At 37.1% G+C, this 22736-nt stretch overlaps 1 protein-coding gene across 2 annotated transcripts in view; it reads left to right on the top strand.

The window, feature by feature from the left end:
- The first annotated feature begins 1917 nt into the window (after window positions 1-1917).
- The window catches only part of LOC121855459 (E3 ubiquitin-protein ligase AMFR-like), a 35780-nt gene continuing 14961 nt past the window's right edge, over window positions 1918-22736 (top strand). The window contains exons 1-10 of one of the 2 annotated variants that reach the window (XM_042350399.1): window positions 1918-2383; window positions 4556-4813; window positions 6109-6261; window positions 8316-8409; window positions 9181-9391; window positions 11724-11910; window positions 14557-14841; window positions 16219-16364; window positions 20109-20192; window positions 21042-21158. In XM_042350399.1, the coding sequence (XP_042206333.1) occupies window positions 2093-2383; window positions 4556-4813; window positions 6109-6261; window positions 8316-8409; window positions 9181-9391; window positions 11724-11910; window positions 14557-14841; window positions 16219-16364; window positions 20109-20190 (1707 nt within the window). In that variant the 5' untranslated portion in view covers window positions 1918-2092 and the 3' untranslated portion in view covers window positions 20191-20192; window positions 21042-21158. Of the gene's footprint in view, window positions 2384-4555; window positions 4814-6108; window positions 6262-8315; window positions 8410-9180; window positions 9392-11723; window positions 11911-14556; window positions 14842-16218; window positions 16365-20108; window positions 20193-21041; window positions 21231-22736 lie in introns of those variants that run through there. The other variant, XM_042350398.1, reaches the window with a different exon arrangement.

Raw genomic sequence — 22736 nt, 5'->3', positions numbered from 1 at the left:
TCTCACCTCGTGGTGACCTACCTCTTTCTACCTACAGTCAGTCTTCAAGCAACACCTCCTCCTCCACTCCTGCCTGGCGGCCCTCGCTCCAGCCGGCGACCATGGCAACCCACACCTCGTGGTGACCACTCTTACTACTCACAGCCACCAGCAAGCAACACCTCCTCCTCCTCCTCCTGCCTGGCTGTCCTCGCTCCCGCCGGCGACCATGGCGACCCACAAGCTGGTCCTCCTCTGAGCACCCTCACCAACCAGCTCTCTACTCAACGCTTGTAACCATGCCGCCTTCCCAGCACCAAGCTGCATTGTACATCCAATACAACATGTATACAGAGAGCACATTGTGAGTTTCCTTTCTCCATCCCATCCTATACTAAATTATTTACATTTTGTCAGGTAATAAGAAAAGAATGACGAGGACTGGATAATGGCTGATTAAACCCTGATTCGAATTTCGCAAGTTCCATTTCCAGACAGAGAAACACAGCACCTCTATATTCCAAAAGTACTGTACATACAGTATTCTGACTTGAAACTAACATTATTCGTAATACTCAATATGCATTACGCAAAATATAAAATACCGATTTCAGAAAGCCAAACTCCCATTCGAACCTAATAAAGCCATACAGTATTGCATAACACATTTTCCCACATTGCCATTCCTGCCATTCTAATTTCGAAAATATCTATATTTTAAGAGAAACTAGTAGAAATTACTGAAAATGATAACAAAAGAAATATTTAGGGCTCTGCTCTACAGACTGCAAGACTGTCAGTTGATTGAAAACGTCCAAACATATAAAAAGTTGATCAAGCACCAGTGACAGTGCTTTTGTCAGGTACCAACGAGTGTCTACGGTTGCCTAGCTTAATAATATAGACGGGCAAGGGATGGTTTAATATAAGTTTATAAGCACCTCATCGGACATTATTCAGCCGATTGTTCATATTTGGAGTTAATTAAGTTCAGAAAATTGCCAGGGCTAATATAACTCTTGAAATAACCTACCAGTGTTGTGAAGGCACCGAATGTCACCTCATTTAAAAACCACACAGACTTAATCAACACGGGCACAGGTTCATTACTGTGCACTGTACATTCTGGAGCCAGTAGTGTCTGTATACCCACGTTGCCCAAGTACATAACAGTAACACGAGACATGACCGTCTGAAAAGCTGATTAGTGGCGAAAAGGATAAAGTAAAGTAAAGTAAAGTAAAGATAAATATAGGTCAGCACGATACCGGACGCTCCTGCTTGACAGTTGCTGGCAATGTTAACAATTTACAGTACAGTACTTTGATTCTGCCAACGAATTTGTTTCCTCACTAAAGGCTAAAAATTAAATTGGAAGGGTACTGAATTAGGGGTCAGTTTACTACTTGGCTACTGAGAAAAACAATACTAGGTAGAGTAGCAGCGAGGTAAATAAGATAAATAAATCTTAGGTTTTAGTAACATGGGTAATTCCAGGATTAATTTATGATAAACTGTAATTGCCACACATTTTTATTACGTATTTTTTAAAACTATATTAAATAGTTGTAGTTTCTAAGAGTTACTTAATAAAACACATGTACAGTTTGAAATATTTTTTATTAAATAGTTTTGTTGTAAATGAAGTCTAAGAGAATTGTTTCATATAGATGGTAGGAAGTTTACCTCAAGGACTCAGACTTAAGGAATTTCTTCAACGTTCCAATAATTTCTCAAATGACATCATGAGCTCAAAAAAGAAACACCATTACTAACTTGATTTTGTGAGAGAAAAAACAGTTCTTATTTCATACATATTTTTATCCTCATAAAAATAGTAATTAATACTGACAGAATATAATTTAAATAATATATATATTTTTTTATAAGAACTACAAATATGTATTGGTACTGTTGTTTTGTTTTTACAGAAGAGAGAGAGAGGTAGAGAGAGAGAGAGAGAGGCTGGAGGGGCTGCTGGGGCACACTGTGTACACCATGATAGGCGGTGACACGCCTCGACCACCTTACTTACCTGTTAGTTATTCTTGCTCCGTCCCTTCAGCAGTAGTGACCATCATTTTAATGTGACTGTTGAGAGACGTGTGTCGACATGCCTGTGGTACTGGACAGACTACCGCTGCCTAACCTGACCTGGTACACAGGGCTCAGTGTGGTGTTATTGTCGTGTTCTGTGTATTATGCTGGCGTCCAGGTAGCCCTCAACCCCAACTGGAAGGAAAAACTCTTAGAGAAGAGCAATGCTTCACACTTGGATGATGAGGGTGAAGTGTCCCTGTATCACGTCAGTGATCATGATGGACTGTCACAAGAACGACAGATGACTCCTTACCTTATTCCTGAAGTGATCAGCTTTATGTTTCACGAGCCACTATGTATATGGGTATGTTTATCTCACCTTTACTACACACAGTAATAAGATATTGTGTCTTGAAAAATATTCATACTTCTATTTCCAATATTGTGATGAATTACCATCACCATCAGAGGAAAGTATTTTTGGTTCAATAAGGCACCTTTTTTACATTTGCTTCATTAATGGTTTGGGGAAAAATGTTTTAAATGAACGTAAAATCAACAACGCGGTCTGGTGCGGCTGGGATAATGCTTCAAGTCCTTCCATAGACCAATTTTTGTTTTAGAGATGATAATTATTTTAAGCTATACACTTTAGGGTAGTTTAGGTCAGGTTGGTTCATTTTACGAACGAATATTCTTGGACCTTGGCGACTAATTCCACCTTCCGCTAGAAACTTGACAACTGCTACACTATTTAATTTACAGTTCATACTGTAAAATTAACCAAATTAACCTACCCAACCTAACCTAATATAATACTTATCTTCTGTTATCATCTAATTTTTTTTATTTTGGGGGGCCAATATATGAGTTGTGGCCGTCAGCAGTTTGGTAATTATGGGGTGTGTGTTCAGAATGTTCCCACCACGTGGTGTAACAATAAGGGTAACATTCTAGCTTCGGTCATCTCTATGTTTTTCCGATGGTTTTTGGTGTGTTTTGAATGATTTTGATATTCCCTAACCTAACCTAACCCTAATCTATCCACAGATACCAGGAACTCTATTTAATCTAATCTAAATTCCTTAGCCTCCCCGGATGACAGAAACCATAATACAATAATACCAAAATAAGGCCCAGACCGTGATTTCCATCTGAAAACATAAGAACATAAGAATGGAGGAAACTGCAGCGGGCCTATTGGCCCATACTGGGCAGTCCCGTTTACACCCAACCCCTATTGCTCATATAAGCATCCAACCTATGTTTGAAGCTATTCAGCGTATTCGAGTTAATGATGATATTTGGTAACTTCTTCCATTCATCCACTACTCTGTTTCCAAACTAGTGTTTACCTATTTCACGCCTAAATCTAAATTTGTCTAATTTAAAACCATTGTTACGAGTTCGCCCCTGGTTGGATAGTTTGAGTACCTTTGTAATGTCCCCTTTGTTTAGCCCTGCCTTCCACTTATACACCTCTATCAGGTCGCCCCTTGCTCTACGTCTCACGAGGGAGTGCAAATTAAGATGCTTTAACTGTCTCTATACTCAAGGTTCCTAATGCCCGGGATTAGTCTTGTCATTCTCCAGCTGTCACAGTATGAATTGGATGTTTGTGGATCAGTACGCTTGTACCACAAAAGAAGATTTTGGTATAGAAGGGTTAAAGTTTATCAAACTTCATTAGTCTCTTGTCACGTGCATATATAAGTAATTGCAGCTGTGATTGATCCCCATGTCACAAAGAAGCATGTTGAAGATGAAAACATTGGAAAACCAAATGTAGGAAATTTGAAATTCATCCACCCAGGGTGGATTGGTTTAAACCAACGTTTAAATCTGTTTGGTTTAAACCATTTTTTTTAATAAATAAACAGATTTTTTTTTAAATTACTCTAGCATTTTTCCAAGTTTTTATTTCATAACAGCATGTTTTCTCTACCTTGCATGTACATGTGCATACTGAGTTCCTTTTGTGTTGTGGGGGAGGCCTGGTGGACCATAATTATGCATCACCCTTTATATAGGAATTAAACTAGATATTACAAATTACTGTAATACAATTAGCCACGATAAGTGTCAACACTCCCACACTTGAAGCAAGAAGTGAACTGAGAAACAACCAGATGTGTCACAACATAGCTGCTGTCCTACTTATCTGCACATGTAGTGTAGAGAAAACACATTGTTATGAAATACACCCTACAGTATACTGTACTTGTACTCTAGATTTAATCATTGGTTTAAACAAATCCACCCTGAGGCTAAGGGGTGCCACACCCACCAATTTGTTTGTTTTATCCTGTTGTCAATCATAAAAGGCAGTTTTATATGATATTTTAAGACGTGAGATTCACTCTAGAGTATGCAATTTCTTAAATGATTAAAATAAAATATTTTTTCGACAAATTTTATACATCAGCTTCATGTTATGGTAATATTGTATAGTATTCTTTTGAATATTGGTGAATCACATTTTTTATATGACTAATTTCTATAGGTATCACCAACTAGTGTAATTTTTCTTTTACAGACTCTGATCAACATGGCATATTGCGTTCTCATCCTGCTGGGTACTTTAATTCAGCGCCTAGTCTTTGGAGAGTTACGTGTGTCTGAACAGCAGCACATAAAAGACAAATTTTGGAATTTTGTGTTTTACAAATTCATCTTTGTTTTTGGTGTGATGAATGTACAAGCAATGGATGAAGTTGTGCTCTGGTGTTCCTGGTTCAGCGTCTTGGGTTTTCTTCATCTCCTGGCCCAGCTTTGTAAAGATCGCTTTGAATATGTAAGTTGAAGTATTTTATATTAAGTGAGTTTATTATTAAGTTTCAGTAGTGTTTCGCAAAAAAAATTAATACTATATCTCGTCAAATCCTAACATTAACCTAAAAAAAATGTACAAGATAACAATATGGTATCCTTAAAAAGATTAAGAATATAGCCTAGATAATATCTAGAAATATTAATTCAAATATGTACACTTGGTAAAAAAACTACCGTACAGGTGAGGTCCGTTGATATTCCAACTGAACATTCCCGTTGTCTTGCGAGGGTTGGCAGGCCTGAATGTGAGACATTTTGTACTTAATTTGGTAGGCTGAAATTAGCTATTTCCTTGACAATATTGAATTACTGTGTTACAATTTGATTGGAGAATGTCAGTACAGTATATCTAGATTAGTTAAACTGTATGTTATATTAAATGTTCCACACACCGTGTACTACAGTAACCATGGAAGTGGATGAGTTGTCATATAGGAATGCATTATATGTTTGGCAGAATTAGTGGATAGAGTAAAGGTATAAGATTATTTTACAACCGAATTTTGAATCTGTATTTGTATTGCAACTTCACTTTGGGCTGATGCCACATTATATTATTCTTTATTCGCATTGGAAAATATACCATGCTGTTCCGAAACATCTGAATGGCTCCACAGTTTTGCATGCCGTCATAATGGAACCTGTCCCAACGACGGTTACCATACGGTCGATAATTCCTGAAAGTCTAGTGCTGGGTTTCGTTTCAGAGTGCCGATCACTTGTTTCGAGCATGTGTGGCCGAACCCATACACGCGCAGGGCTACCAATGCGAGGAATGCCTCGGGGGCCTTTGTGAACCACTTCATTTGTAGTGTCAGTTTGTTTCGCTCAGGAATTGTAACGTTAGATTTTTTTACCGAGTGTACTCAGTGCAGTTATTTTATTTATATCGTGTACTGTAGTTAATATGTACAGGTTTCCATTGTTTTGTCAGCTTTGCTAGAATTATCACTCAAACACTGGAGCAAAACATATACTGTATTGTACTTACAGTAAATTTCCAAATTATGTGAAGACCTTAATTATTTGTATTTTTTTCTATACAGTTCTCTTCATTATGGTTTATACATAAGTCAAGAATTTATAATAACTTATATATTTTGAAAAATAATAGGGGAAATGTGAGGGAGTATAAAGGTTGTGAGAATATGGTTCAGGTGTATGGAGTCAGCCAGCTTGAGTGGCCCATGCAGGTATTAAATCTTGCTGCTACATTTACTTCAGCTCTCCAATTTTTATAACCTTTTTATTTTTCAGTTGTCATTTTCTGCAACAACACCTCGCAGAACACATGTGAGGCTCCTAGGGCTGCTGGGTATTATCCTGACCATAGCCACCTTTTGTCTTCTCATATGTGTTGTGGTTGGCTGTCATTCAGGCATTAATACCTTTGCATTTATGGTTGCTGAGGTATGTATATTCTGGTGGTTTCCTTCCTCAGTTATCCACACTTTTTCAGCTTTGTTATGACTTCTTTGATGTTTTTAGTTTACTCATGTATTTTGTACATAGTTTTTGTGTTTTGTGAGGATATTTAGCATAAATTTGGCAGGGAAATTGGGCCCTGTATAGTGAGAATTCTCCTAAAGAACACACACAGCTTGTTAAGCATGCCTTTATCGTAACACCTCCACCCAGCATTATTGTTTTATTCTTAAGTATATTACATCATGCACTTGTTATTTTTAATACCTGCACAGCCTTGAGCTATACATTACAGTACAGTATAGTGTTGAAGGTATGTCTCTCAGGGGTCACTTTCCTAAACCCCTTATTTTCCATTAGACTGAGTCCTTGCAACTTGATAGTCCTGATTCAATAAACATTCACACTGTGCTAGGCTAGAAATATCCTATGATGTTGGCCACGGAAATCACTGGCTACTATGGGTAGCCAGTGGATGGTTAAACCTGTAGTCATGAAGAGAATTACAATACTGTACGAGATGACTCTACTTGTTATGACTCATCTATAAGTTCTCTTCACAGGAATTGTAGAAGTGTTGAATGAGAATGACACAGGTAGTGAACAGACCGACTAGATCAATGTACATACATGACTGTGCGTAGGGCTGTTGTTTGTTCAGTGAGGGCACGCAACGTTCAGTTTTACAGAATTCAAGTTGCCTCTTGTGGCAGTGATCAGAGAAAATTGTACAGTATGCAGTTATGAATGGGCTGTTAGGCCAGAAGTCTGGAACTACTATGTCTTCTTCCACTTCAGATGCTCAGCTTGCCTCAGATTTTTCCTTGTTTTTATGACAAAAATATCATGTATAGGAAATGACCTTGATGATCATAATTTAAATGGGGAATTTTCAGTTGAATTTCAGCCGAGTTACACCATAGACCTCACTTTTTTCTTGTTTTGACCTGTAGGGGTGAACAACATCCTGCGATGTATCAAGGATTTGAAGACTATTTTCATCTTGATCCCATAAATGTATCTAAGGTATCACTTGCTTATGAACATGCTGCAGACTTTATTTGTAGAATCATAAATAAATGCTTTGCAGAGGGCAATTTTGTGCTATCTGAGAAACAGGTTTTATTGTGTTCACTTTTTTAGAAACCTGGTCTTGAGACTGAAAAATATGTCAAATTATTGTCCAGTCTCCAATCTCTCATTCTTATCAAAGATCATCGATCATGCTATGATGGATCAGTTAATTCCTCTGTGCAAAAATAAAAGCATTGTGACCATCACTGTACTCAGTTGCCTTCACTTTCATTATCTGTAAAGTTAGGTACCCATTTACAGCTTCATGCACTGGGGATGCCCTGGGTGTGAACCCAGGGCTAAGCATTTCTTTGCTGGCGCAACCCCTTCCATTCAGTCGTATCTCACACTGAAAGCACCCCTCCCTTAAGCAGAAATGCGGGAACAGTGGACCGGCCCTATCAGCCACCAAATTCCTCCCACTAGCCCACAGGCTGGCAGATCTATCTTTAAGGGTGCAATTTGGGTTTGGGTCGCTCTACCCAGTGTTTACTAAAATGGAATAACTGTTTCTGTTACCGATGCAACCCGAGTCGAAAGACTGCGAGTGGATGAGATTTCCAACCATGGCCAAGAGTACCAGAGGGTTAAGGCAGGAGGCGAGCGCTTGGTCCACTTGGATAGACATGGCTGACAAAAGAGCTCCTGTCTCTTAAGTACATCTTTTAGACTTGATCTCCTTTGTTTTGGGCTAATGAGTGTGATGGGAGGAAGGAATGAGTTAAATACTGTATTTATAAAATAGGTAAATGAATAAACTCTGGCTGGCATACCTTCAGCATTACAGTAAGCCTCCAGGCTCTGGGCTCTGCCTTATAAAGGAATTTTGGAGTGTTCTTCCATTGTATAGCATTTTTCCTCTATATGTTTAAATAGGTATCATATTAGGCAAATTAATATCAGAATTAGTTTTGAGCTTGAAAAACACTATTAATTTATTCTTCTTTTGTTTTTGTGTATTCCAGTGCATTCTGTTGATAGTACGAACCTTGTATGTGATTACCCGCTACAGTATCTACCTCTGGGATATCACACACGAAGGACTTTGGGAAAAACGAGGTAAGCTCACTTCTAGCAAAACAATTTATCATCATTCATGGTGTACATGCTTAGTGGACAGTCCATGATACCACACTGGTTCTCATGATAGCTCCAGTGTATCATGATCCTGAGCACAGTGGCATTGCTTTGAGGCAACATTTTCCAACCAAATTTGGATTAATTAGTTCCCATATGGAAAAGGGGCACCAATTGATATAGATTTTGCCATGCAAGGCTAGAAAGGTTGAGAGGCTTTTAGAATGCTGTCACCTTGTCTGACCCTTGACCTTTGAGAACTTGACAGTTTACAGTTAAAGCTACTTTTATGGGTGAGTTTAGTGATCTGAACTAAGTATTCATAGGCAGTTAAAAAAAAAAAGGCCTAGCTGGCAGCCCCCAGGTCTTAAGCACGCCGGATAAATGGTCCTATACATGTACAATATATGGATAAATGAATATGCCCAAAAATATGTTCTCTTATGGAAATGCAGTAAAGAGAGAAAATCAATAAATGAAGAAGCACACAAGAACAATTATATAGTATAGGATTTCATAGTCAGATTTGCAGTTTTACAGAACTTCACATTGAATATGACTTAGCTATTTAAGTAGCTAATGCAATTGTTTATTTCATTTACTTCATGTTGTTATTGCTACAGGAACTTATAGTAATGAAAAGGATCTTTTTTTTTTTTACTTTAGTTCATAAGTTAAACTAATATTTAATTTAAAAAAAAATAGTAAAGTGACATTTAAGGCAATTAACTTTATCCCTTTTGTGACCCTCAGGGCGTTGTGTGTATATGACAGAGCTGATTTTTGAGCTGAGTGAACTGGTAATCGACATGGTTCATCATATCCACATGCTGGTGTGGGGCAATATGTTACTGACTATGGCATCACTTGTCATATGTATGCAGTTGAGACTTCTTTTTTACCAGCTTCAGCACAAAGTCAAGTCTCACCGCAACTACCTTAGGGTGCTTCAGCTTATGAATATGTGAGTACCATTATTCATCACTGACTTATAGTAATCTGTTTGATACAATTCATAGACGATTTCTCTTTTTTGATACCCAATTTGTTATGTTTTAACACCTTCACTACGGGATGCCACTTTTAATATTTGGCTAACTCCAGACGATTTTATTCAGCTCAAAGGCGACACCGTACACATGGGGTTTAAATCTCAGGGTTTATTCTGCAATGCTACATACAGCGATCCCTCGGTTAATGAAATTTCGGTTAACGAATTACCTTCCATAAGATTCTTCACTTCGGTTAACGAGCAATCCCTCGATTAACGAATTCCTTACGAGCGCCCCTCAACATGTTTTCGCTTGCTCACTAGCTGTCTCATTAGTCCGCCAACACAGTAATCGGTTCTAGGGCTTAAATTCCTTACTATTTTAGTAAATATCAAGAAGGTTGTACTATTCAATCATTTTAAAAGTTTTATATTAATTTTTTTAGTAATTTTAACAATTATTGAACATAATTAAAGTACAGTACAGGAAACTAGTTTTATGCGCGCCAAGCAGCACTCAACACGCCAAGCTTGGCGTCAGTTTGCTTACAGGTTCAGAGGAAGGAACATCTTGTTTGAGACTCTTCAACATAAACGCTTTTTTTCTGTGTTTCCAGTCAAATATTGGTCATTTTGAAATATATTTTACATATTGATAATGTGTAGCGCAGTGCAGTGTTGATTTAAAGAAAATAATCTTGAATTACACCAAGTGATCTAAAATTTTATGGGTGAAATGGCGCATGGGGTGACTTCTCTTCCACCCCAATGCCTTCTCTTCTCCCTTCTCCTCCAACCCCATTCTGATTCCCATCATCATCAACCAGGAGCCTGCTACATGCACACCTCAAAGTAAGTGTACTTTACTGCATTTATTTTTTGTTTGTATGTAATTTTCGGTGAGTTGGAACCAATTATACTCAAAAACCCATTGAAACAATGGTTTCAGTTAACGAATTTTTCGGTTAACGATCAACCTTCTGGAACGAATTGTGCTCGTTAACCGAGGGACCACTGTATATGTGAAGTGGAGTACAGTATATAAATGTTTAAGATGCGTGTTTCTAGACTCATTTTGTGATCTTTGTATTTTTTCTTTGTCTGATAATCTTCAACAGAAGTTAATTTTGCCTGAGTTAAATATAAAAGGAAAATGAACAAATCTGTGTGATTTATTTAATTTTTTTTATTACCTGTTGGATTACAATCACATATATTGCTGTGGTTATTGAGGCCATATACTAAAGAATGGCTGGAGGTTTGCACTTAGTGAGGCATTGTAACTTTTTCTAAACAGTGCTGGTAATCTTTGATTACTTCAGGGAGTTATGATCCATCCATGCCAGCTGAGAGGGCGCTTGGAAGTCCTACTTATAAATGCCCAGTTCTCGTTCTGTAAAAGTGGGGTGACAGAAGTAAGGGCATCCATCCGTAAAATCTGCTTCAAATTTGCCTAATGGCAACCGGGATACCAGAGCTGTCTTTCCCCTGCTCTATGCTGCATTATCTGGGTTATTATGTTGCTGGTACAAAGGGTACTGGGTGAGCATTTTCGAGGATGACACTTCCTCTTGATAGTATATGGAGCCTGCTCCATCATCTAGCACACAATACTGCAATCAGCTTCAGTGCTTTATTGCTCGTAGGAGGGTGCCCCTAAAGCTGGTCGTGATGGCTTACCTTGGTGCCACTGGATTACTTCTGCTATGGCATCAGGTTCTTTTGTGGGCCTGTAGTGTACTTGGGTTTGTGATGGTGAGCAGTGGGTTACACATAAAGCATCTATAGGGACATTCTTGATTAATGTAGTAGATTTTTTTAGCTTTAATTGTATTTCTTAGTTCCCAGTTATTTTTTTTATATCAATCTGGTGTAGTAGAAAATTTAGCATGTCTTTTGCTCTATGTATATATTCCTTGTTTTTTTGTGAAGTTCTTATTCTGTTTATGACCAGGAGATTTTCTCTCCTCTGAAATATGTCTCACTCTTCATGCCAAGAGCTTAAACCACTCTTATAGGCTTTCAGGAGAACATGGGACATCAAATCCATTTCATCATTGGTTCTGTTTTAACATATGAAGATTTTTTGCTGATTCATGAGTCACATATTTTAAATCTTTTATTTTTATAGAGTTTAACCACATGTTAAGAAAGAGATAATTCTTAGTGCATCATTTCTAGCCTGATAATGCTGCTTATTTAAGAATAAAGATTTATGGCTAACCCACACAAATATGGAAAATGGTAATGATGATTGGTTTGCCAAGACCTAGAATATTGATTTATATTATTCTTACCATCTCAGGTACCCAGAGATTAGTGGTGATGACATCCTAGCAGAGGAGAGTACGTGTGCTATTTGCTGGGAGCACTTGGAGACTGGCCGCTGCCTCCCGTGTTCACATGTCTTTCATGCTTCGTGTCTGTTGGCCTGGCTACACCAAGACTTGTCTTGCCCAACATGTAGACATAAGTTATATAAACCAGAACAGGTACTTTTCTCTTATTTTTTGAAAAGTATTTAATAAAATTTTGAACAAGGACATTTTGGTACTAGGGTAATGATAGCTTCCCAACCAAAGGCAACATATCATCAGGTTTGCAAATAAATTAACACATCATTCTCCTACACTCACAGTGTTCATGCTGCTAATGATATTTATGAGGTAGCTCTGCAGTCTGCCAAAATTTGAGGGTCTCAGAATAAATAAAAAATAAATTTAGAATCATAGTACTGTACCACATGTAAATCTGCAGATAAACAATATACTGTACAGGTTTCTGGTGCTGGGAGGGAGAATCTTGAAATAGGGGTGACAACAACAGGAACTTATCACAGGCCAGTACAGTATATACTGTGTACACACACACAGGTATGGGGCCGTTTATCTGGTGTCTTGGTATCTGGAATGCTCCAAAAACCGGCTACGTTCTGGAACAAATTATTTGAAATGCGCACCAAGTAATTCCCAGGCCGAGCGGGAATTTCCAACCGTTCCCCACCTGTTAGCTGTATGTTATATAATGGCTATTTTTTAACTCATAATTTCAGGTGGATGTAATTTTCAAATTTTTTTTTATTCAGTTAATTACACATACAGTCAGTCCAAGAAAAAAAACTTACTGGGTAAGTATCATTAGGTATAAAGTACTTTTCAACTCATAATTATGGTTACTTATATACTTTTTTTTTTATTCATTGATATGCACACACAATTCTACATACAGAAAGTGCAAAAGGAAATTAAATAAGTAATTATCATAAAGTATAATGTTTTAAGTATATACGGGTATCCACCGTCAAACCATGTGGAGGTCGGAGGGGTTGTGGTGCAAAGCACCGTTGCTGGGGACACTGCTGCATTGTTAAGGTGAGCGTCAGGGGCGACTGAGACACACTTTGTACAATAACTTGTACTTTATCGATTTTGCTCTTTTTATGCTTTCATTAATGCTATTTATACATTTTCATTGTTGCCTTCTATATGCTTACAATTTTAAGTACAGTATTAATGTTACAGTGTGCAGGTATCCCTCATTTAATGCTTAGGATGCATTTCTGAAAACCAATCGTTAAGCGAAATGATCGCTAAATGAAGGATAACGAGAAATAATATCCTAAATGAAGGATGACGAGGAGTAATATTTGTGGACATGGCATGTAATTGCGTAGCCAAGTCGCTGACTCGTCACCCAGAAGCACCCAGATCGGGTGGGGCTGAGCTGTGAGCTATGTTATTGTTCAGTTCATAATTTCAGGTAGATATACAAAAAAATTTTCATTTTATTTTACCCTGTTACATGCACACAGTTGTTTATAGAGAATGTGCAAACAAAATAATCATCATAAGGTCAAAAACATAAAGGGAATAAACATTTCTTACGTGTTCGGCAGTTATCCCACAGAGAGAGGAAGGGAGAGGGGGAAGTGACACGGGGGATCTCTCAGCTGTTCTCTGTCTCGTGTCCTGTAAAATGATTACTTAATGGCAATGCAGTATTTTTTATTTTATTTATTATTAATTTTATTTATTCCTCACATTTACTGGTACAATACAGTATACATACGACACAGTTCATCCAGGCAGTCACCAAACTGACTCAAGGTGACGTGTGTGGCTGCTGCTTGTATTCTGTGATGTCACATAGGGGGGAAGGGAGAGTGCAGCTGGCCACAGTTACAGCTCACTGCCACAATACATACATTCACTTCCCACACATACACACTCATGCTCTTCATTTTTCTTATTTTATAGTTTTGTAGTACAGTATTGTATACTGTATACAATAGTACTCTGAAACTATAAAATGCTGCACTGTACTGTGTACAGTATAGTACCTGTATTGTAATGATGCACACTTGGAGCACAGAATCCCAAGTTTTTCCAATTTCCTTCCTTAATTTTTCCCAGTGGGGTGAAGATCACTAAACAGAAAATTGACGATCATTAAATGAGAAAGGGTGTTCTAAATATTTAATTGCTAAACCCAAAAAATCGCGAAGTGAAAAAAATTTAAACGAGGATGCCTGTACAGTTAAAGCTAGTTTTAGGGGTGAATTTAGCGATCTGAACAAAGGCTTCACAGCCAGGTACAGAGGTTTTGCTATACATTTCTTACATTTTTGGCCTGGTGCTTCTAATTCCTGAAAAAACCCTTATCCAGTAGTGACCAGGTCCCATGCATGCTGGATAAATGGTCTCATACCTGCACATGTAATGCTCAGATCCCTGCCTGTAAAAGGGGGTTGGCAATAAGACAGGCATATCACCATAAAACTTGCTTCAAATATGCTTTACCACAACTGGAACATCATATCATCAAGTGATTGTGGCCAACCAACACAAGCTTGGAAAATAGTTATAAAATGATTAGGATGATTACCCCTAATAAATTTGCTTTGTATACATTAGAGCTGGCTAAACCTCTACAGTGAAGTTTATCTGTATGTCAGGGTTGTATTACTGTAAAAGAAGGACAGTGATGTGTCATATGGCAGAAAAATGCATAAAGTGAAGCTTTCATAATTGTTGTCTGTTGATAATTGTGTTTTTGTTAGCTGAGTCAGCATATAATTGATAGTTACATGAATTATGAAAAGAATGATCTTGATTATCTTGCATTTTTTTGCTCAACAGAATGATGCAGGGTCACTGTCTGGTTCCCTGCTAGATGGTTTTCTTCCTACCAGTGAAGAAAATGGTATGGGACAGGAAAATAGTGTTAGAAATGTTGGTCATGGAGGTGCAGGAACTTTTCCATCCCCTGCTGCTCCTGAAGGTTCTCCTGGCACGGCAGGATGGCGGTATGTGTCGTGGCTTCCCAGTTTCAGTGTAGAACAGAGTCACACGCAACTACCTCGTCATCACCAAGCTAATTCACAACCAGCATCAACCTCTCAGTTGGATAGCCTTGCCAGACAGGTGAAGATTTTTTCATTATTTCTTTTTCTTCCCATTAGCTGTACAGTATGGCATATGAGGAGGACTGCATAATGTTTTTAAGGAAGTAATGAATGTGCAAGAAACAGTGGTGGTTGTTGTGATTGGTTCAGTTAACTGTTGGAGTATGCTAAGGCTGTGTAATAGTTTAAGCTGTTAGATATAATTATGGAGGGAGAGATGGCATGAATGGAAGTGAAAATGGAAAATGGATGAAGGTAGAGATAAATAGTTAAACCAGGGTGGTACATAATGGATATCTTTAGTTTTTGTAAACAGGTACAGTAGTAGTGTTAGATTAATATATTTTGGTAGAATGATAAATTGTTTTGGTGAAGTGTGTGGGCAGCATTTTCTGGAGGTGCAATAATTATATCAAAAAGATCATAGTGTGGTATTTGCAGGAGATGGACAATCTAACTGTAATGTCAGTGCATATTGAGAAACACTGGCAATGAGAAAGATGAATTTGAAAATAGATTTTATCAGGAATAAATGCAGTGAAAGACAAGGATAAGAAATGAATAACTTCCTATTGGATTTTTCTTCGAGAAGAGTTTTTATGCAGAAAACAGAGTCATTGTTTATCAGTACTGTATTTTCCTTTGATCAGTTATCACAAGTCAAGGATGAGGCTTAAAAAAATATTATTGTATCAGGGAACATAGTCCCAATTTCAGGTTTATTGTCTTGTTTTCCTTTCATTATGAAACTTTTGTTTCATGTTATCTTCTTTAATCATGAAATATGGGTTCCATAGTTTTGACAACCCAATTAGGATAGAATAGATACACACTCTGAATAACGAGATGGTTTTCAGTTCACAAAGATTGAAAGAGGCAATATGACTGGGAAAACACTTAACAGCCTTCTCCTCTCCAACTGTAAAATTAAATACCCAATCACAAGTGGTGGACTTGGGGTGTCTTGGGGACATACTCATGACCATCAGGACTGGAGGCAAGGAATATATCCATTGAGCTGCCACAACTTTCCTTTTTATAAGAACTATAATATTTGTCAGTGGATGTATGATAAATTGGGAAGGTGTGACAATATAATAGCATTCCCTTATCTGTTTTCACACACTGGTACTGGGTGCCAACTCTGTGATTTTATTAGCCACCTGAAAAAATTCCAAACCTGTGAAAATCTTGGGATGAAATATTGGTTAAGTGAACATTCTGAATACTTGATTTCTGTGAGCCTGGGCCTCACTCAGGCACATAGAAAATATTTTAGTTTCTGATTTACTCAATGATGACACAGTTTATAGTAAATTTCTATGAATTTATCATCTATGTCATACTAACAGAGCCAGATTTTATAAACACTATATACTTGGTTCATTTATTACAGGTACAGCAAATGTTTCCTGATGTCTCATATTCACACATATTGGAGGATTTACGCCACACTCATTCCTTAGAAATAACAATTGATAATATCCTTGAGCAACGCTTGGTTAATCCACCACCCATGTTTACTTCTGACGAAAGCTCAAGGTATGTAATCCTTTCTATACGAAATTGCTTTCAATATCATGAACCTGGTACTTTATTATGGTTCACTCAATCATATGCTGTTACCTTTCCGTTGTTTTCCTTGTTAATGATACAGTACATAGCCTCTGCTGAGTACTATGCATTCTCTAGAAAACAGCCATCTACTGTACTGTACATATAACCTCAGAAATCTGGAGATGTTTGACCCTAAAAGCTTGCTGGATTTGTCAGTTCTCCAGTTTTCTGAACACGGTCACTCCTACTCTTTGAAAGCATGAACAAATTTAGTTTTGAATTTCTTCAGGTAAATTGTAGTTTACTTAAGTGGTGGAGAACTTTAAAGTAGAAGTTTAAAAAAAATAATATGCAGAATATTGTATTACTTTCAAACAACAAATCACCTTGTCAGAACGATGAAAAATGAGTCTACTAAAATAATGTTAAACTGGCATATTAAGTGCCATGACAAGATGGTTTGTTGTTTATTAGTACAGGTATCCCTCGACATACGAAAATCCGCTTATACGAATTTCCTAAGTTTCACCACTAATTTGAGATACAAAAGCTTCCCTCGCTTATACGAATTTGGGTCCCAGCAAAAATAAATATAAAATAAAATATTAAATTATTACAATGAGGACAAAACATAAAGAGACGACAAGTACAAATTTCTTATGACAGCAGGAGTAATTGTGTAAATTGTGGGAGGGGCAGACAGGAGCGGGTGGTGGGGGGGTGCGGTGTCGGTGACACACAACCACACCCCCCCCTCCCACTGGGCCAAGCTGTTAGTTGCGTTATTATTGTTTTTCAACTCATGTTTTCGGGTAGATGACTTTTTTTTTTCTTTTTTTTTTTTGCATACGCAATCTTCATATAGAATGTAATATCAAATCCTTACCGGGTAGTTGAAGTTTATAGTACTGTATTCCTTAAATAATACACATTGATAGGCTGATGTCTCTCTCACTGAGAGAGGCTGCCTGTCTTGCTGCCTCAGCCACATGTCCATAATAATTTTATATTCACTATTTGTTGCTTTGAGAGGGAAAGGAGCCATTGGTATGTTTAATACCCACATCATTCCTGATGAGTTTGTCCTTCACTGTCCAGTGTTAGAACTGGTGGAAACAGGAGTACCTGGAGAACCCCCTCCCCCCCCATGTTTGGTGGGTCACTCTATGCCACCAACACACCCTGGTGTAGTTATGGGGTCCTTTTATTTTTAATGCAGCTGTTATAATAAACAAAGTTTTAAGCTCATATTTTATTTAAATTTTCTGTTCATGATGTATAATAGTGAACAGCAGTAAACAAATGATTTGGCTGGCCTATGGAGGGTGACACACACCACAACATTTCATAGCTAAAATCCATTAACATTTGATGAGCATCTATTGAGTATATTAAATATTCCTAAAGTTTTTAATCCTGTATCTAGAAAGGTAAATGAAAATTGTCATTTTGTAAAAATTGTTCATAATAATGAACAGTTGATTAATCTTTGATAGACAACAGGATGAGTGATCAAAATGTATATAGTTACATATAGTAGTCTTACTAGCCAGCTTTATAGTGTACTGAGTATTGTTCATGAAGTTTATGAAGATCTGTATTCACAAAGCCCAGTGTCTTCATCTTGAATATGCTGTATGAAGAAACAAAAGTAAGTAAGATCAGGGTTGCCTATTGTGGATGGTGGAGGTTGGTACTTAATCTTATATTTTATTACTAAAACTTATCTTTATATGTTAATTATTCAGATTTTGTAAAGGAATATTCACTGCTATATTTTAAGTATATCTTATGTTCTGAATGTTGATCCTGGGGCACTTATTTCCTCCTGTAAATCCACAAAATTACCAAGCAAACATTACTCTGCTGATGATTGTTTGCGTATTAATGGTTCAGTAATTATTTTACATTTTTATTATTACCTTTCTATAGTAATAATTATCTAGCCCCTTATTCGAAGCTAAAATTTTTTCCAAGGGCCCCTGTTAATTGATTTCAAATTTTTTGAGGTTTTACTTTACCTTATTACATCCCACATCCTCTGAATAGAAGTATAATTCCTAGGTACAGCCACTGACTCCTGTTCCTCTCGTATGTGGCCATAAGCACAAGGGAGGAAGGGTAATTTGAATGTCTTAGTTTTCAAAGCCGCTGTGAAAGTTACCTAGTATTATAAGAGCTACCTGGCAGTGGGTTTTACTAGATAATTAATTCAAAGATGAACCCTAGATTTTCCAAGGTCAGGGCAAACTCGTATCAAGGTGATGAATCAGGATAGAATTCTCTAGATAGGCTCTAATGGATGTTATAACCTTACCCAAGCTATGAACATTATCAACCTGATGCACACCTGCCTTTAGACATCTTATGACTGGCATTTTTACATCCCTACTGGTGCTTTTCCATAACTGCTAAGCCACATTGCCAGCGATATTCCTTGTACTGTAGTTTCTTTTAAAGATTATGGATAAAACAATAGGTAAAAAATAGAGTTACTGCTGTGATGGAGTAAACACACCTGCAGGAGCATTGAAGTACTGTATTTTTATTAATGTTCTAAGTATTTTTTTATTGTTAAAGTTTCAGTTCTAAGTTCGGTCTGTTTTTTTCATCCCTCCAACCTAACGTGTTAAAAAAAATACAACCTATGAATTAATTTAACATAGTCTTAAAAGCCATAAAACATCATAAATAGAAAAATAAACTTTGATAAGCAGCTACAGTCCCTTTAAGTTCCTTGGTGATAGAATAGTTTGGGCCACAGTGTCTTTCCATCAATTTACAATTTTTTTTTGTACTTAAGCCAAACTTCGTCATTTATATCACTAGTACTTTCCATTAAAACTGTGTGTCTACGTCTTCTCATTTCGCTGTGTATTCATGTTTATATTTGCATTTACTAAAATGCACATGTTATCACTGTGGCTGCCAGATCCATTTTCTGATAAACATCTTTCTGCCGAGGTAACTGAGCAATTGTGAATTATTACTGCTGGTAACATATGTCATCCTCTATGGTTCATGGCTGCTCCAGGATACTTGAAACTGGGCAGGAAACATCAGCCCATATCTTGGACTTGGGACTCTGGTCTCAAGTGTGTGAGGTACTTGGGGTAGGACTGAAAGGGTAACATTTTGTGGAAAATGCAAACTATGGGACTTTTTGGTGAACTTAAACAAGTTGGATCACAAGTGAAATCAACATGAATTAAGCCATTTTGTGAAGTACCAATTAGTGATCTGGAGAGGTGCTCCTGTAATGGAATCACTTGGCAGCTTAACAGAGGACTCTCTTGAAGTAGCAGCTATGAAATTATTTTCCTTCTAGCTTTAACATCAAGTAGAATACCAAATTCATGCCCTCTGAAAGGATCCTAAATTCTCATCATGTTGCTCTTCAATATGCTGTAGTAGCCTTCACCCTAGTATCAGTACTTATTTAAAATAAAATCCTAAAATTTACACATAAATGTATTTAATTCTCTACTCAGAAAACCAGTAAGGAGAAAAACATCTCTACCCTGTGTTTGTTGTTGGTTCCTTTCAAGGAATTATGGAACACCTTAATCAAAGTGCCTTAATCTTGAGTCATAAGTCACAGTCTAAGACTGATAAAGTTTATAATATATATGTATGGTAATAACTCAGATCACTAAATTTATACAAAATGGCTGCAGTGCAAGAGTTCATGTCCTCAGCGGCTTCATTTTTTACATGACTTTCCTAAAGTGCTTCTGCAAGGACCATCATCTCAAAATACCACAATGAGGATATAACACAAGTTGAGGTGCATAGCACTGGGAAGTATTAAAGGTTAGTCCTTGCCATCCATGTAGTTGATAATTCAGTGAATAACTCAGCTACCCAGTGGAGTACATTGTTTGAAGTATTAAGATTCTCTTTTTCCAGCTTTGCTCTCTCACAAGCTGGCTTTTGTAAAACACAGTCATTCACAAGGACTACAATCATAATTTGGGGATTGAATCCTAAAATCCCATTTTATGATTGAGAATGGAATGAATGACTTTGCTGCATTTCACTCCTTCTAGGAGTATAGCATGAAATGACAAAGTGGAGACTCTCCTGGAACTCATTGTACTGTATTGGGGGCATTCGTCCATGATCAAGTAACTTTTCTACCTCACATGTTGATGCCATTTACCTGGAGGATCCATTGTGAGATCTAGTTATGGCTAGAAATGTAGCTGTTTCAACAGCATTAACTGCTCTGTGACTCTGTCACAAGATTAGCAAGCAGTTTAAACCATGAGTCAGTCACTCAGTCCTCATTCATAAAATGGGATTTGAAGATTTAATCCCACACTTTAGCAATGGGTGGGATGCTGGAATTGACTGCTGTGGCTGGATTATCTCACAGATCACTTGTCTCTTCCATTTGGCAATAAAATAATTCTTCTCTAATATTCTGCCCCTGTGATGGATGTGAATGAATTCCAGTAAAATTTGTAAGTGTTTATTTTATGCCACCTCATTTGTATGGCCATCTTTTGGGCACATAAAATATTTGCTCTGATTTTAGTAAGGTGACTCAGAGCTTTCCATCTTCCAGAAAATGTATTAGTCATTAGACTTGTTATAAGGGACTTGATGGATTGTTAAGAGTTGAAAATACACTGAATGTTAATTTTGTATATTTTTCAGCCTTTTATTTGATGTTAAGCAAGATAAAGAAGACAACCAACAAATAATGAAGCACGATGAAGATATAGAGGAAGAAGAAGAATATTTTCAAGATGCTGAATCACTGCCACTCTCAAGGCTGTGTATGGAAGCTCTGGCTCTCACACATTCTTCCACATCAGATGACTCCAGTGACACAGAATCAGAAGGGTCAGTTTAAATGGAATATTTATTATTTTCCTGTTTTGGAATTGTGATGTCTCAGTGTCTATAGAGTGTCTGCCATTTCCTGCCTCTTCATCCCTCAACTTTACCCATTAGTATTTCTACCATTATCCCTCTATCCTAAATTACATGACCACAGTTTCTAAAAAAATATATAGAATTTATGTTTCTAGTATTTTATTCATTGCTCTAACCAGTCTTCATGTGTCTCCATTCATTTTTATAATACAGTGGAGTCTCGATAATTCACGGGTTAGGTACTAGAAGACATTGTGAATTCTCAAATTGCGAGTTGTAGTTTATTTGATGTAGGTAAATGGAAATAATTAGTTTGGTTCCAGAGGCCAAGAAATACCTATAACTGTTCCAAAACTGCTTTAATAAATGCTAAACATCGTACATAATACAGTAAAGCCTCGAATAACGATGGTAATGTGTCCTCCAATATTGCAGTGTAAGGCGAATCATCGTATCGCGAATCATTAATTACCATTAAAATAAAGCAATAATAATGAGATGCATTCCCAAATGTGACTTTTTCATATCTTTTGTGTGACTTTTTACCCTCTTTTCCCCCAAAAACAATACAATTAATGAAAATTGCAAACTATATTCTTTAAATAATGTTTCTGAATGCACCTTATACAATATAAATGAATAATAATATGGTCACACAATCCCACTTGACAATCCCACACCTACATAAATGAACACCAAAAATATTACTTACAGTATTAAATCTTTTCCATTAAGCTTTCCATTATCCTCACTTCACTTTTCACGTCACTAGCAACCCATTTACACTCACCTTAGAAGTTGTAATCTGCAGCAGAGTCGGCTGCTTTCTCGTCACTCACTCAGAAAGACTGAGCGGGTGAGCGTGAATTCGTGAGTGAGCAGCCACGGTGGCGCCTCTGGTGAGCAAGTAACGCATTTGTTTGCCATGGCGGTACATTTGAAATATTTCCTGCCCGATTTCCCTCGCAAAATAAAAAAATTATCACTATAGTATATAGGAAAATTTGGATAATTTTGGTAGCCGCAATATAAAAAAATCGTTATAAAAAGTCGCGATATATCCCAACCCTCTTGTAGTAATAGAGGTACCCGCAAATTATCGAGACTCCATTGTTAGTAATATAACTTGTTTTCAGCACTCTCCTGTAGTACCACTATATAGAAACTTTTAGCCTCCTTCTTGTTGACTTTATGATGTTACTGTGCTTCAACAACTAAGGTCTTTAAGTGTGTACAAGGTTAGTAATTATACTAGTCCATCAATGATTAAAAATTATCAGAGACAGATGTATTTGTTTAGCCTCCTTCAGATGTCCAGACTTCTCACTCATACAATAATACTGATCATATTGTACAGTATATCGGATTTTAGCATTGTAGTGTATAAGGAATTAGAATTTTATTATTTATGAATTTTTAAGAAAACTTGAAGGAATATATTTCTATAATCTCTCTTAATTGCATGAGTTAGGC

This window comes from Homarus americanus, unplaced genomic scaffold (assembly GCF_018991925.1).
Source record: "Homarus americanus isolate GMGI-L3 unplaced genomic scaffold, GMGI_Hamer_2.0 scaffold48406, whole genome shotgun sequence".
In the NCBI taxonomy this organism is placed as follows: Eukaryota; Metazoa; Arthropoda; class Malacostraca; order Decapoda; family Nephropidae; genus Homarus; species Homarus americanus.
The sequence above is the reverse complement of the archived record's forward strand: the minus strand, read 5'-3'. Positions and strand labels throughout refer to the sequence as shown.